The sequence below is a fragment of the Mirounga angustirostris genome, unplaced genomic scaffold (assembly GCF_029215605.1).
Source record: "Mirounga angustirostris isolate CCGP_5_RB_7025 unplaced genomic scaffold, mMirAng1.0.hap1 SCAF_17, whole genome shotgun sequence".
In the NCBI taxonomy this organism is placed as follows: Eukaryota; Metazoa; Chordata; class Mammalia; order Carnivora; family Phocidae; genus Mirounga; species Mirounga angustirostris.
Window position 1 is genome coordinate 37,123,493 of NW_026991725.1, and position 14,918 is coordinate 37,138,410.

The 14,918-nt window shown below is 48.1% G+C and overlaps 1 protein-coding gene across 10 annotated transcripts in view; it reads right to left on the reverse strand.

Annotated features, from left to right (window-relative positions):
• Positions 1-14,918, reverse strand: part of SLC39A11 (solute carrier family 39 member 11) — a 403,594-nt gene that overhangs the window by 227,470 nt on the left and 161,206 nt on the right. For 8 of the 10 annotated variants that reach the window (XM_064583522.1, XM_064583520.1, XM_064583526.1 and 5 more), the window contains one exon: positions 10,276-10,417. In XM_064583522.1, coding sequence (XP_064439592.1) covers positions 10,276-10,417 — 142 coding nt within the window. The remainder of the gene's footprint in view (positions 1-10,275; positions 10,418-14,918) is intronic. The other 2 variants (XM_064583524.1, XM_064583521.1) reach the window with 1 other exon arrangement.

Genomic DNA, 14,918 nt, shown 5'->3' on the forward strand with positions numbered 1-14,918 from the left:
GTGAGTGAGAGAGACCAGGAGAGAAGAGACGAGATGAGATGAAACCAGACAAGGGGAGCTGTCTTCCTGTTAACCAGGCTCCGAGGTACTGCTGGACTGTGGGGAGGAGGGGAGAGGTAACCATGGCAACACCTAGCAGCAAGCGCAGGCCCAGAGAAGGCACCTGCAGCCCCTGATGGCCACGCCCATGCCGCTCCTGCTAGCCTGTGACACTGCCTGGTGGCCGGTGCCCCAGTTCCCACTCGCAAACTCCAGGATCTCAGGCCAGAAGCTGCTGCCCCAGACTTTCAGGTCCCAGGAGCCTGACAGGCAGAGGAGGCCTTGTCCCAGATGTCCTTGGTAGGCTCAGGGATGAGGAATCTTGGAGCAGGAAGGGGGTATCAGCAAGTTACTCAGCCCAAACTTCCACACTGCAGAGTGAGCCCCTCTATAACTTCCCTACCTAGCCTGTACTTGAATCCTTCCAGTGATGGGCAACACCGGTCCAGTGCTTACCACTTCAACTTTAGTTCTCTGAGGTAAGACACTGTTCTAGGTCCTGGCAGAGAAAAAATGGCAGATGCGAGAAGTCCATTCTCATGCTAATGAACCACGAGCCCAGGTTGCTACCACACCCCGACTCTACCCCTTGTTCTTCAACACACACACACACACACACACACACACACACACGTTCTCTCCTCCTCACTTCCCAGTTCTCTAATTTTTCACATCTATCTCATGATATAGTTTTCCTTAACCACATTAATGCTTCTTGAATTTCTTTAGGGATTTCCTTTTTCTCAGAGAAACGTCCTCTTCCAGCTCAGAGATAATCTGTTCTTTCCCAGTGTGGCTACTCTATCCCTGAGTTGGCCCGAATGTAAATGCCGTACATCCGTCTGAGCACCTTGAGAGTATTACAGACCAGAACGCGCTCAATGACTGGAGAATACATATGCAAACCCAAACTTTCTGTAGTTTTTAATATGGGCAGCAAAACCTCCACAATCTGGGCCAAAAAAAAAAAAAAAATCACACATCCAGGCACCCTGAACTCTTGGGCCATTTGAGCAGCTGTCCTTCTAGAATAACGATGACTTATATTCACTGAGGGCACACAAAACATTAAGCACTATTCTAAGCATTTTACACATATTGTCCTCACCTAGTTTCACAGCAGCTCCATGAGGTAATTACTGTTACCCCCATTTTGGAGAGAGAAACTGAGGGGGAAAAGGTTATGAAGGTTGCCCAACGTCTACTGCTAAGGGGTGGAGTCAGAATTCAAACCCAATGCCTCTGTAGAACCTATTTTCTGGCCCATTCCAACTCTGTATCATTTCTGTGTTGTGCCATCTCTTAGGAACCTGGTGGCTTTTCAAATATGTATGCCTTTCATCTACCATAAACCTATAGATAACACCATCCTTAATGGTGAAAGATGAATGCTTTCTCCCTAAGATTAGGAATAAGACAAGAATGTCTATTCTCACCACCCCTATTCAACAATGTACTAGAAGTCTTAGCCAATGCAAATAAGACAAGAAAAAGAAATAAAAGGCATACAAATTGGAAGTAATAAAACAGCCACTATTCACACATAGGACATAGAAAATCCCAAGGAATCTACAAAAAAAACCCTCCTAGAACTAATAAATGAGTTTACCCAGGTTGCAGGAACAAGACTAACACACAAGAATCAATTATATTTCTGGAAAATAGCAATGATCAATTAAAAGTCAAAACTTAAAATACAGTATCATTTATAATAGCACCATAAGAGGAAATACTCAGCTATAAATCTAACCAAATACGTGTAGGATATATATGCTGCAAACCACAAAATGTTGATAAAGGAAATCCAAGACAATTAAATAAATAGAGAGATATACTATGTTCATGAAATAGAAGACTAATATTATTAAGATGTCAATTTCCCCCAAATTGAATTATAGAGTCAATGCAATCACAACCAAAAGCCCATCAGGATTTCTTGTAGATTTTAACAAGCTGATTCTAAAATTGGCATATAAAGGCAAAGGAACAACCAAAACAATTTTGAAAAACAACAAAGTGGGAGAACACATAATATCTGATTTCAAGATGTACGATAAAGCTAAGAGAGTGTGATATTGGTAAAAGGAGAGGCACATAAAACTAGAGAAGCAGAATGTAGAGTCCAAAAATAGACCCTTACAAATATGGTCAATTAATTTTTTACAAAAAGCACAAAGTCAATTCAATGGAGAAAGGTCAGTGTTTCCAATACATAGTGTGGCAACAACTGAACATCCATATGGAAAAAGCTGAACCTCAAACTGTATCCCACTCCTTATCTAAAAATAAATAAATAACTCAAAATGAAGGGCTCTGCATGGGAGCACCAAGAACATATTCAAGACCCACTTATGGGACTGTTAGAAGCTTCCACGTGTTTCATTAAACCATATAAAATGGCTCATTGGTTTTCCAAGAAGATTTGAATCTCCTTGAGGGCTCAATGTCTCCTAATTGTTTATATATGTACAACAGGAGCATCCCTACTGGAAAGAACATAATCAACGTTTACTACGGTTGACTTGAGCAAACCTTACCAAGGCTTGCTGAGGATGGGCCCTGTGAAATCACGAGGGGAGCCTGATCTGCTCAGAAAGACAGCAGACTTCTGGCCCATTGTATCTAAGAGTTGCAAGAGACATCTTATGCATCCTCTCCTGCCATCCCCAGTGAACGCCTCTGCTTCCCCTACCAGCTGATGATTAGTTTGGGATAATCAAGGAGTCAAGAAGCCCTGAGAATTAGTTCTGTCTGGGATGATCAAATAGGAAGTCACTGGCACATCCCTTAATAGCTCCAGCTTCAGAATGCTACAACCCTTGAAATCACATTTCATTGAGACAATTGATTTAGTTTTAAGACACTTGGAGCTATTTTCTTTCTCCAGCCCTAGGAGGAGAAACGCACTAGAGAGAAGAAAGGAGACCAAAATACCATAATGCGCACAACCTGAATAAGAGAAGGGAGGTCAGACAGACCGTGCGTGCTAACAAAGAATGCCCGGGACGAATGGAGCTCATCACAGACTCCTTTTCCTTAAGGCAGCATTGCACTGACCCCATCCCAGAAGCTAGAGTTGTTGGTGTTGACTACACAGATTCAAACCCTTCTCCTCCCACTGCCCAGCAGCCCCTGCCCTCTCTAAGGCTGCCTGTTTCTGTGAGTGGCACCTCCCAGTTCTGCAGGCTCACAGCCAGCTTCTATTCCTTCGTAGGCACTTTCCGTAACAGGCCCAAGGAAAAGATAAATAAACAAACAATGAAGATGGGAGTGCATACGTGGAGGGACTCCTCAAGATCTCAAATACTTGAAACCAAATTGCTACGCTGTGCTTCTCTCCGGCTTACGGGGCTTCTGCAAAAGATCCCATCCAAAAAACAAAACACAATGGTAGGAAGGGAGCCCGGGTTGTGTGGCTTTGGCAGCAGCCCCCTCCATATCCGGGTAATAAAAGCCTGGCAGGAATATCCTAATGGGGGGCTGGCACTCCCCGAGCCACTTGTCTGCTCTGTTTCCCAAAAGCACATTAAAAACACATTTCCCAGTGTAATGGACTTATGAGCTGAAATGAACGTGTCAGAAATCTTATAAATATGATAGAACCTGCTAGCCCAGCAAATGATAAGTTTTGCATAAGGAGACAGTATCCCTAACTCCTCAGTAGACACTTAATGAATATTTCAAACAAAAAGCCTCGGTAGCTGCTTCACAGGCTCCTGATGAATTAAATGGGGTTTTATTACTGCCAGGATTAGCTCCTCTTGTCGCCTCTCGACCTCTCCCATCTCCCTCACTTGTGCATGACACACAAGCCCCTCCAGACTAACCAGGTTCCTGGAGCCTGGTCAGGGAGTGATCAGAGGAAGGGACTGGTCAGCGTCCTGGGTTGAGAAGTGTCTCCCTCCCCCGAAAATTCCACGTCCACCCAGAACCTCAGAATGTGACCGTACTTGGAAACAGAGACGGAACTGCAGATGTCATTAGTTAAGAGATGGTCATACTAGATTAGGGTGGGTCCTAAATCCAACAACTGGTGTCTTTAGAGGAGAAAGAAGAGGGGGATCAGACACAGACACACGAGGAACGAGGCCATGCGGCAATAACAGTGGGTAGAGACCCGAGGGGTGCAGCCACAGGCCCCCAAGGAACGCCAGAGCCGCCGGAAGTTTATCAGAGCCAAGGAAGGCTCCTCCCCCAGAGCCTTCAGAGAGAGCGTGGCCCTGCTGACACGAATTTGAGACTTCTGGTCTCCGGATCCGTGAGAGTGTAAGTTTCTGTGGTTGGAAGCCAGCAGTTTGCCATACGACACTACGGCACCTCGTAGCAGATGAATACTGTCCGGAGAGCGTGTCTGTGCATTCGTACTGGTCTCCCCCAAAGATACCTGAGCCTATCATTTCGCGGGACGGCCAGCTTTGTCCCGCCCCCTTTAATGTCATTAGTATAGACAGTGCACCTGCCAGCAGCCTTAGAAGATCAGACTTCAAATCACCCGACCTCCTTTCTTGGTGCTGACCCTGAGGATGTTTTCAGCTTCATTCAGCCCTGCTCCGTACCCCTTTCTCTGCGTCCCCAGCCCATCCGGCTATGAGTCTAACAGACAAGGAGACAGAAATACGGTGAGAGGATCTAAAAGACAGAAAGAAACCAGGAGAACCCCATTCTCTCACCACCTGGTATCCCATCCATGGGAAAATGACTTTTTAAAAAAACTGTGAAGTGCTGCTATGGGAGGGGCTGTGGGCTCCTCAAATTCCTATGTTGAAGCCTGAAACCTTGTACCCCAGAATGTCACTGGATTTGGAGACAGGATCTTTCAAGAGGTAATTAGGTGGAAATGAGGTCACTGGGGTGGGCCCCTAATCCCATCTGACTGGTAAGGAGAGATAAGGACCCTGCACGCACAGAGGGGAGACCACGTGAGGTCACAGGGAGAAAGTGGCCACCTACAAACCAAGGAGAGGGGCCTCAGAGGAAACCAGTCCAGCCAACACCTCAACCTCAGACTTCCAGCCTCCAGAACTGGGGGGAAGTAAGTTTTTGCTGTTTACGCCGCCCAGTCTGTGGGACTTTGTTATGGCAGCCTCTACAGATTTATCCAAACTGCCTCTAAGCCCCGGCCTCGTGAAAATGCACACGCCCCAAATGACTGTCTCGCTTAGGAAAAGGCAACACAGACGGGAAAAGTGCTACTTGAGTGTTCAATATTGGGTGAAATATAATGCTCTCCAGAAGCACAAGAATTTATAAAATGTATGCACCTAATAATGTTTCCAGGAGCTGGGACGTGTGAATGGTTGCTCGTCCCACCCACTCAGAGCCCTGGCCAAGCGGGTATTTCGGTGTGACTTCCTTCTTTTATTCAAAGTCCACGATGCCAAAGCACTCCCAGTGATTATTTTTATTGAACACTTTGCTCTTCGCCCTCCTGCAAAATATTTTCCTATTTCCCTGTATTAAGGTGTGGCGCATTTTAATAGCCCCAGGGCTGTTGCCATGGGTTGGGAGGTTTAGCTCATTCCCAACCTTTTAATCAAGAAACCAAGGTTACAGGCCCCAGTCCAAAAAGGAGGGGTCAATGCCAGGACCTGCATATTTTCCAGGCCCCAGACAACTCTCAGTTAGGCCAGGAGAAGACTTTGAAGTATCCCCTCACCAACCAGTTATAGAAGGGGAAAAAAAGAGCCTAACTGCTAAAACCACATGCCAAAACATAAAATTTACATTAAAAACTGTGAAATTATTCTTTTTTCTTTAGAGATCTTACTGATCAAAAGTCAAAGTTACTAAGAAACATCTCATAACAAAACTAAACATGTGATTTTAGAGACCTGATTACAAAGAAACATTCAGAATTTCTTCTAGGAGCTACCTGACTCCTGGTAGATTTCTGTTGACTAAATTTGACTCTAAGTATTGGTGACAGAAGGAGCATCTCCTTTGAGGAAGACTCTAAAAGTTAGAAGATATGGAAGAAGAAAAAAGTGATTGTCACAGGAGCTTGGAAGCTGTTTAAATAAGTCCTCTCTGCCTCCCTAGGATTAGACTACTGCAAGGAATTTCAGTGCCAAGGAAATGTAGCAGTTGGGAGCTGAACACGCAGATGGGCTTACAGAGAGAACAGGCAGCTGTCTTCCAAGAGGGGATTTCTCCCTGCACAGTGCCCTCCCCGGGTACCCCACCTCTATCGAAAAATAGAATCCTCCAAAGATCAACCAGCATGAAAATCCACCTAGCAGTTTCATCACCCAGCTAGAGAATCTGTCCCCAGTTAAAATGCAAACGCATGAGCAGGAGTAACACACTGTGGATTGTTGGATGCCTCGGTGCTCAGAGTTGTATTCAGTCTTTTCCCAGAGGTGCCTAAGGGAGGATGTTTAACTGGGAAAAGAGGGGAGAGCCCAAGGTTAAAAGGGGACAGTAGGAATCCATGGAGGACAAATGAGGGTGTCCTGAGGAGGGACAAAGGCATCAGAGAACAACACATGGATTCCATCCTGGTTCTGAATGGGCAAGCCCCACTGGGTGCTAATCTGGGGGTCAGGCACGTGGGAACCTTGAGTCAGAAGAGGCAAATCCTCTCCCCCAAAATCAGTTCCATCTCCATAGGAGGATACTATCCAGCAATCAGTAGCATAGCCAAGAAGGAATTCGAGATGTTAGACTAAGATAACAACAAATAAATGCTGCCAATGGGCTGGTGATGGCAACTCATGCAAACCTATAACCCACTGAACACTAGGTCTGCCTTGGTTTCATTTTGCAAAACATGGCTTCTAAGTTAAAGTTATTCCTGCCGGCAAGTTCTCCTATTGTAAAAGAACAGGACATTAAGGAAAAATCTGTTTCTAACTAGAGTTTCTTATAGCTTATGCTTGCCTGACTCAAGTCCCCATTCACTTACTCCCTTGACAAGCTTTGGAAAGGCTTACAGAAAATAAACAGGTGCCCCTTCATAACTAAATAATTCCCCAAATTAAATCCACCTCTTTCTCTACTGGAAAATAATGCCTACTCCTGTTCCTTCCACAGATACACAGAATTACAGACGATTCTCCATCTGCCATGCTAATGGGTCAATGGAAAAAACAAAAACAAAAAAAAAACCTCACTCTTGAAGAAGAGTTTCAACATCCTCCCTCAGAACAAACAACAGACTGAAATGGGCAGCTAACAATTAGTAAAAGAATGGACTGATTCACTTTTTACTACCCTTCTTGAACCTAGAGGGAGTGCTAGTAAAAAAAATAAAATAAAATAAAAATCTAACCGGGCAGCTGAATGGGGACGGTTGAGGCAAACAAAACAAAACAAAAAACCCAAGATCTAGATGAACTTCAGGGTCATGGAGCCATCTGAAGTGTGATGGATGTTACAGACCTTTGACTTCTAAAAACACATATTATTTTGCATAAAATGTCAAGAGATACATGAACCCTTTGGTGCCCATTCATGGACCCCCAGAGGTATAGAATCTCTGCCTAATTTCTAGAATTTACTCAACAATATAATTGCCCACTGAGAGGTACCTATAAAAAGGCTCTCTGCCACATTCTTTATAAAAGCCTATTACTGGAAACAACCTAGAGCGCCATCAAGAGGGGACTAATTAAGTAAGATCATGGCCAGTAACAAGAATGGGATGAATCTATGAGCACCCCAGGAAACAAAGGCCAAAAATGTGTTTTCACTGAAAAACACAAGGTAAGAAACATTGGGCCAAGAATGACTGTATAAACATGTTATTTCTGAAAGGGCACACAAGGAACTAGAAACAGTGTGTGTGCCTGAGATGGAAGCCTGGGCCATAAAGGGCTTGAAGTTGGCAGAAAAATTACTTTTCTATTTTTAATCCATGCTATTACTTTTTTAATTAAAAGAAAACTAGTTGGAGAGAGATAAATAAGTAGCTGAATGGAGAGAGAGAGAGAGAGAGAGAGACTTATGGTTTAAAAAAATAAACTTCTGGTCTAGCTAAGTCCCAAAATATCCCCAGCCTTGAAAACAGTTGATATCGTAAAACATTTGGCAGCAAGACATAAATAGGAAAGTATCTCATAAATGCTTTCCCCAGCCCGGTGGGGCTGCCGCCGCCACTCAGAGCAGCTAAACCCCCTCTACCACAGTGTGGCTTTCCTGGCTTTTCCTCTCACCGAACCAATTATGGAACATTATAACAGCAGCACCAATATTATTTTTTAAAGGCCGATGTTACTCACTAAATACCCACTAAACTGATCTCCTTGCTCCATTTACAGCCAGCTTAAGGGCAAATCCAGATAGCGCAAAGGATGCATCCTTGGGCTCGATCTGCATGCGGCAAGTCAGCAAATAGCCATTGTCAGCTTTAGAGTCTTCAAATGCCTGACCCCCCGCCCAGGGGTGGCCAGGTGAGCAGAAGAGCAACCTTTCTGGAGATGGCTGGGCTCCCTCAGGCTCGGCAAACCATCTCTGTGTTCTCACAAGGGATCTTCGCCTTACATCTGACCAGTTAGCAAGGGTGACCAAGGGTAGCCTGGTCGCAGGTTGGGCCTAGGTGTGTGTTCCTCAACAGAGGACAGGACTGCATCTCCCTCCCACATGGCCCCCCACTCACCGCTGAGATCCAACAGTCCCGGGAGGCTCTCCTACAGAGCCAACTCTCACTGGCCCTATGTTCTCCTGGCCCCACTGGACAGGGTCTATCCAAGGGACTGCCACTGTTCACCTTCTTTGACTGACAGGGTCTGAATCCCCCCACTGTGGCCTTGAAGATAAAAAAAAAAAAAAAAAAAAGGGATAGAATAAAATCTGGCCAACTTTTTCACCCGAGAGAAGGCTCAGAATCAGAACTTTTATGAGGTCTTCAAAAGGGTCTGCAGGAGAGTAGCATCATATAGCTAGTAAGGTTTGACAAAAGCCTTCTGTCTCTGTGTTCCCACGGTTTGGCATGACAAATGACAAGCTTTCCTGGAGGATGGGGCTCCAGATAGTTCCGGACTCTCCAACAGAAGGGGAACACCAGAAAACACCTAAGTCGCTCTGATTCGAGTATGAATGGCACGTGTGATTGGAGGCAGGGGGCAGGATGTTCGTGCTAACCCTCTCAGCTGATGTTTGGTGAGTCTGCACTTGCTGACTACGTCCCACCGAGGAAGTTGTAAGAGGCAGTGAGGATCAACCCAAGTGGGGAAGATATTTGAGTTCTGCATGAATAATTCGTGCCGGACACAGTCGGAACACAGATCGGTGAGAACGGGCATCGCTGTAACTTCAGCACATTTACTCCCCCTGAGGGTCTAGAGATCACCTGAGCCTACATGTGGTAAAAACATCAAATTCAAATGCCAGCACAGAAACGTGAAAGACTCTCCTCCCTTGAATCACTAATGCGAAGACAGTGACCAGGAGCTGGTCTGTTTCTCCCCGATTCATCAAGAGAGAACCTTGTGCAAGGGAGGAGGCTCCCCATTCTCAGCATCTTTTCCGTGGTTTTAGCCCCAACTCTGTGGTCTATGGAAGAAGTGGGGAGGGCAGGGGGCATACATTTCACAGCCTGGGACTTCAATCAATTCAAAGGGAAAGAAAGACATCTACCGCTCCTCGTGCTAACTGGCCCTTCAATTAGCCAAATGCCCTGAATGAGCGTGCAATGATGAGACAAGGAGGGACAGTCTTCCCCAGAGACTGAAAAACCATGTACCCCTTCCAGTGCACCCTCCACTCCTTGTCAGTGGGCCACGGCCCGGTTGCACCTCCCCGGCATTTAGCAACTGCGAGGTGCTCCCTCTCGGGGAGGGTGTTCCCTCTACCTTAAGAGAAAAGGTGTTTGGGGGTTTTCTGGCTCCCAACTGAATCAGTGAGAGAAACAGCTACAGCTTCCCAGGTGCATCAAAAAGAGGAAAGTCATGTGGATGGAAAGGAGCATTCACGGTCCATCAGACAGCAGGAGATGGAGGGACAAACGCTAGGTGCTGTAACCCAAATCAGCCCAGTGCCACCAGAGGGGTCCTGGTGCACTTGGCCTAGCTGGGAAGACATAGAGAAGGCCCTGTGAGCTCCTGTGTGGTAAGCAGGTGGTTTGGAGAGCAACAGGGAAGGAAGGCACAGGGCCAGACACCGGTTCGGCCCTGTGCCACGGTGGGGTAAGTCACATGCATGGACAGGACAGAACATGGGTCTGTCCCTTGTCCTTCCTCTGCCACCAGGCCCAAGCCTAGGCTGCCTGACCCAGCCCAAGGTCTGCAGGGAGCTTGCCTGAAATAAGCCCAGCTCTACCTATCCGGATGGAAAGTTCACTCTCTGGGAAGAGCAGCCTGGGACCCTCAGTGTCAGACTTCTTCATCGACGCAGGGGCGAAGTTCAGTGCCAGGGCCGTCGGGGGGTCTTCTGTGGCACCCTGAAACAAGAAGCAGTGACGTCACTGTAACACCCCCACCACCTTCACTCCCCAGACCCCTCCAGCTCAGAGCCACCCGGTCAGCCGGCCGGTCTCTCCCAAAAGCGCCGGGGCTGGGCTCACAAGGAAGACGACGAGCTTTCTGGCTGTAGAGCTTTTGGGGTGACAAAACCCCTGGGATCTGAGGATCGATTGATGCTGATCCTAGAAATGGGAAGAACACGTACTGGGAAAGAGGGGGGCCCCCAGCCCACGCTTCATCACCGCAGGGCAAAGGGCACAAGGGACTCAACTCCCGAACTGTCCCAATAAGGCTATGTGGTAGGTTCTCTCGGATGGCAGCCTTGCCGCATACAGGAACAAGGTCAACATTTTTAGGAACTGACCACCTTCATGTTTCTCATGAGATCCAAAGGAGAAGCAATCCAAACAAAAGCACCTCAAAAGAAGGAAACAGCGACAGTCGCGGGGACCCAACATATTTGGAGTTAAGTCCAGACTGACCTTAAGACGGCCATGTCACCCTTGTGCTTTGTCTGTAGCTAGTTAATGTGACTGTCTCTACATTAACTAGGCAAAATCTCAATTTCAATCCCCGATGTTTATTTAATACTTATAGACCGCCAACTTTGTGGCTCCTTGGTGAATAAGACAAAGTCATAGCTTCTCATGAAGCCTACATTCCAGTAGGAACAGATAAATGAATCCATAATGGGGCCGAGCTTCTCTTCCAAAGGCATCTGTGGAAACCCCCCAACCCTGCTGACGGCTTACAAATGCACAGGATCCCGATGGGGATGAGGAAGATGAGTAAGCACCCCCAAAAGGGCTTGCATCCTCCAACTTCATCCAAACACACTGATGCTAGTCGCTAAGGGAAGCTGAGTAGAATCATCTTGGTGGGCAAAAAAAACCAAGATATTTTTTTGAAATCCAGGCAAAAATAGTTCCAAACAGAAGGTTCCATTTAAAATATGTACCTCTAATATGGGAGAGGAGAAGACTGATGATCCGATCATTGAAATGCATCCATTTATAAGCAACTACTAAAAGTCCTGGCTAAGCTGCTTTCATGAAGGAATCTCATCAAAGTTATGCCTGGCTGTGTCTTACACACACACACGCATGCACAAGTTGCCTCCTTGTTTTCCAATGTCACTGTGGATCAGAAGCAGAAAGAGAATCTAATAATTCAGACATTTTAATTCATTATTTCTTTCCGATGATATGCTGAAAATAAAAACATAAGCCTTTCCTCTCATATCTTCCCATTTGTCCAATAGATCAATATTGTCCTAATCATTTTATTGGCAACGTCCTCCATAACACACTTTGAATAAGGATGACGACACCTCATTGAACCTTGTTGCTTAAAGCTGGGGTTGGGGGGCGGAAAGCCTCATGGCTCTGTTTGAGCTTCCCTCGTTCCGGTCGTGGGGTCCCTTTGTGGAGTCCCAGGGGCTGCAGGATCTCCCCTGCTCTGTCCCTGGGAGGAGCACAGACAGAGGCGGCCTGTCACGCCAGATCACACTCGAGGTTGGCACTACAGATGGACTGGATCGCGGGGACAGAAGGGACTTGGAGAGGGCCAGTCTCTCCCCTGTCGAAAGTCCCTGTCGGCACCCCCGGGTGACAGCTGGTGTCTGCACCGCGCCGTGGACGGGAGTCACAGCCCTTTGTTTACGTGCTTTAATTATTTCTAATTCTCTGCCTCAGTGCCCATTGCCAGTGTTCCGGGGGAGAGGCGGGGTGCAAAATCATGCAGGCTGAAAACTACCGTTCTCAGTGAAAACCGGTCTCTCTAAGCGGCACCTTGCTCAATGGGCCAAGTGAGCAGCATCGGGCATCTGAATGCTGAGGAACACTGCTTTCGAACGATTTAGGATGGTCAGGGCCCCAAAGCTCCTCACATTGTTGGTAATGCTGGAAACTCATAAACTCTCAGACCCTTTTTTTATGGTGAAGGTAAGAATTTTGCCACTTTTTCTAGGAAGCCTGACTGCCTTCGTGTATTCTGGCAAATTCTTACGAAGCAGCAACCGTGTCCCAGAGCTGTGCCAGGTTCTGGCAAAACAAAGTTAGCCGGGTCCCCTGTCCTCATGAATCTTGAGTTCTCCTTCCAGCACAGACAACAAAGTAACAATAAATGCAAAACAGAGTGCCAGGAAGTGATAACGCAAGAAGACAAGGGAGTCCCAGTCAGCAGAGCGGGATGCGCCCTGGGTTTTGGTGTCCGGCGAGGCTTTGTTCCAGCACCTGACAGGTGTGCTAGCCGGCTGGGAAATGTTAAGGATGGAGCACTCCCCTCCAGATAAGATGCTGAGGGAGGCCTCTCTGAGACCGTGGCATTTGAGCAAAGACCTGGATGTCAGGGAAGAAGCCACAATGATTTCTGAAGACCGTGTTTCCGGCAAGGCCCAGCGAGGCAAGCGTCCCCCTGTCCCGCCATCTCCTTTCACCACTTCATCCCACCTCCAACTCACTTAGAAGCTGTCCTTCTAAAAGCTAGACAAGGACCCAGCACATCCCACCTGGCCCGGCCCCCTCCCGTGCTCCCCACCCCACACCCCTTCTGGGGCCACTGAGCAGCAAGAAAGCTGCAGGGCGCACCCACAGGGTGAAGCCCAGCACTGCTTCCACACCCCATGCCTGGCAACGCTCCCTATGTGTCTCTGAGCCCAGACACGGCTGGCTTCCCAGCACTCCTTCCACATTCCCTTCTGGGATTCTCAACGTCCCCACCCTCCCCACTCAACCGCTGATGAGGACAACAGAAACAGAAATACATCCCTCGGAATTTCAAGGAATGGCTCCCATGGGAGATGCCAATGCTGCTTTGTTGGCTCGCTCATAATGCCCATGGAGGTGGGGGAAAAGTCAGGAAGCACCTGCAGGGGTGACCTGCAGAGCTGACCCCACCCCTCACTCCCTGGAGCCCTGGCCACTCCCTGAGCCCACAGACTGCAGGTGGAGGGGGCGCTACCTTGAACACAGGTCTGTCCGCCAGTGACCAAGACCCCGGGGAGAAATTCCTTCTCTACATCTTCCTCTTGCTCTGCTGATGGCAAGACAGCCCTCTTTACTTGTTATCACTGCCTCACATTTCTGGGGCTTTTCTATTCTTTTGTAATCTTCTGCAAAGCTTTTCCATTTGTGCTCCCCACTCGATCCTTGCCGGCTCTGGCAAGGACAGCAAGGTGAAAGCATGATCCCCTCCAGAGCAGACACTTGACTAATGCAAGCTGCTCCTGACTCTCCATCACAGCCCTGAGAGCTGGCTCAGCCGCCCGTCAGCGGGAAAGGGTCTGGCACTTCTGACTGGGCTCCTGCATTGCTCTGTCACCAGACTGTCAAGGTGCCAGACATGCAGGCTCCTTCTCAAAGTACAGGTCTTGATTTTCTTCAGCACCACCCCCTCCCCGCAAGCCCTCTTCCAGCCCCTCTCCCCCATCCCCACCCACCCCTCCAAAATCCAGCATGGTCCTGAAAGCAGGGAGGGGGCTGCTGGGAGACACCAGGCAACACCACCCAGGACCACCAAACTTGAGACTGCTGTCTTCTTGTGACAGAATTATTATTTATTATTATTATTGGCTCAGAGCAAGTGTCTGGTTCAGAACAAACACAGCCATTTCCACCCACTCTGGAAGGGCTGCACAAAGGGGCAGGAGATGGAGAATAATTAACACTTTCCAGAAGCCAAAGAGAAGGAATGGAGAGGAAAGGGAAGAAGGAAGAAATAAAATGGGGGGAGGGTGAAGGAAAGCAGCCCCCCAGGAAAGCAGCCCGCCCTTTCCATGAGAACATAAAGGCTTCAGAAAATAATACATACATCGCCTCTAAGAAATAACAATCCAGGCGCCGCTCATCGGGGCTTGCTGTCCCAGGCATGAGGGGGACAATTGCTGCTCACTGAAGTTTCTAGAGCCCCAAAGAAATGAGTCCCACAAGGAAAAGCCTAGAGCACAGCCAGGGGGATGCAGCCATGTCCGGATGAAGAAGTCTGTAAAGGTAAACGGAAGCCCCCTGCCAAAGCGCAACTGGACATGGGTCACTAGGAGCCAAAGCGCTGCAGGCCCCAAAACTCATCGCAAGCAGTTCGATGTGTTTGCTCCAAGTCCCAGTGGCCGACTTCCACGTGTCCACCTGCCTCTGGCTCTTCCCCCACTAGGATGTCAACTGCTACGAACACCTGCCAGGGAGGGCAGAGCATTCCAACCTCTGATACTCATGGGTGCGCTGCCTGCCACGGTCGTTCAGGCTGGGGGAGTTCTGGGATGACTCTGAGTTCCCCCTGCCCCACGGAGTGTGGGTTCTTGAACTGAGGTTGGCCCATAGGTCAGAGCTGTCTAATGAGGGGTGCAGGGAAAGGTCAGAGGATTAACAGGGGCCCCTGCCAGCCACCCAGCCACAGGTAAAGCGAGGCAGTGTTACACCCCAGTGGGGAAGGAACGAGGGTCCAAGCGGGGCCACAGCCCCTCCCCTGGGAGACTCGGGGCAA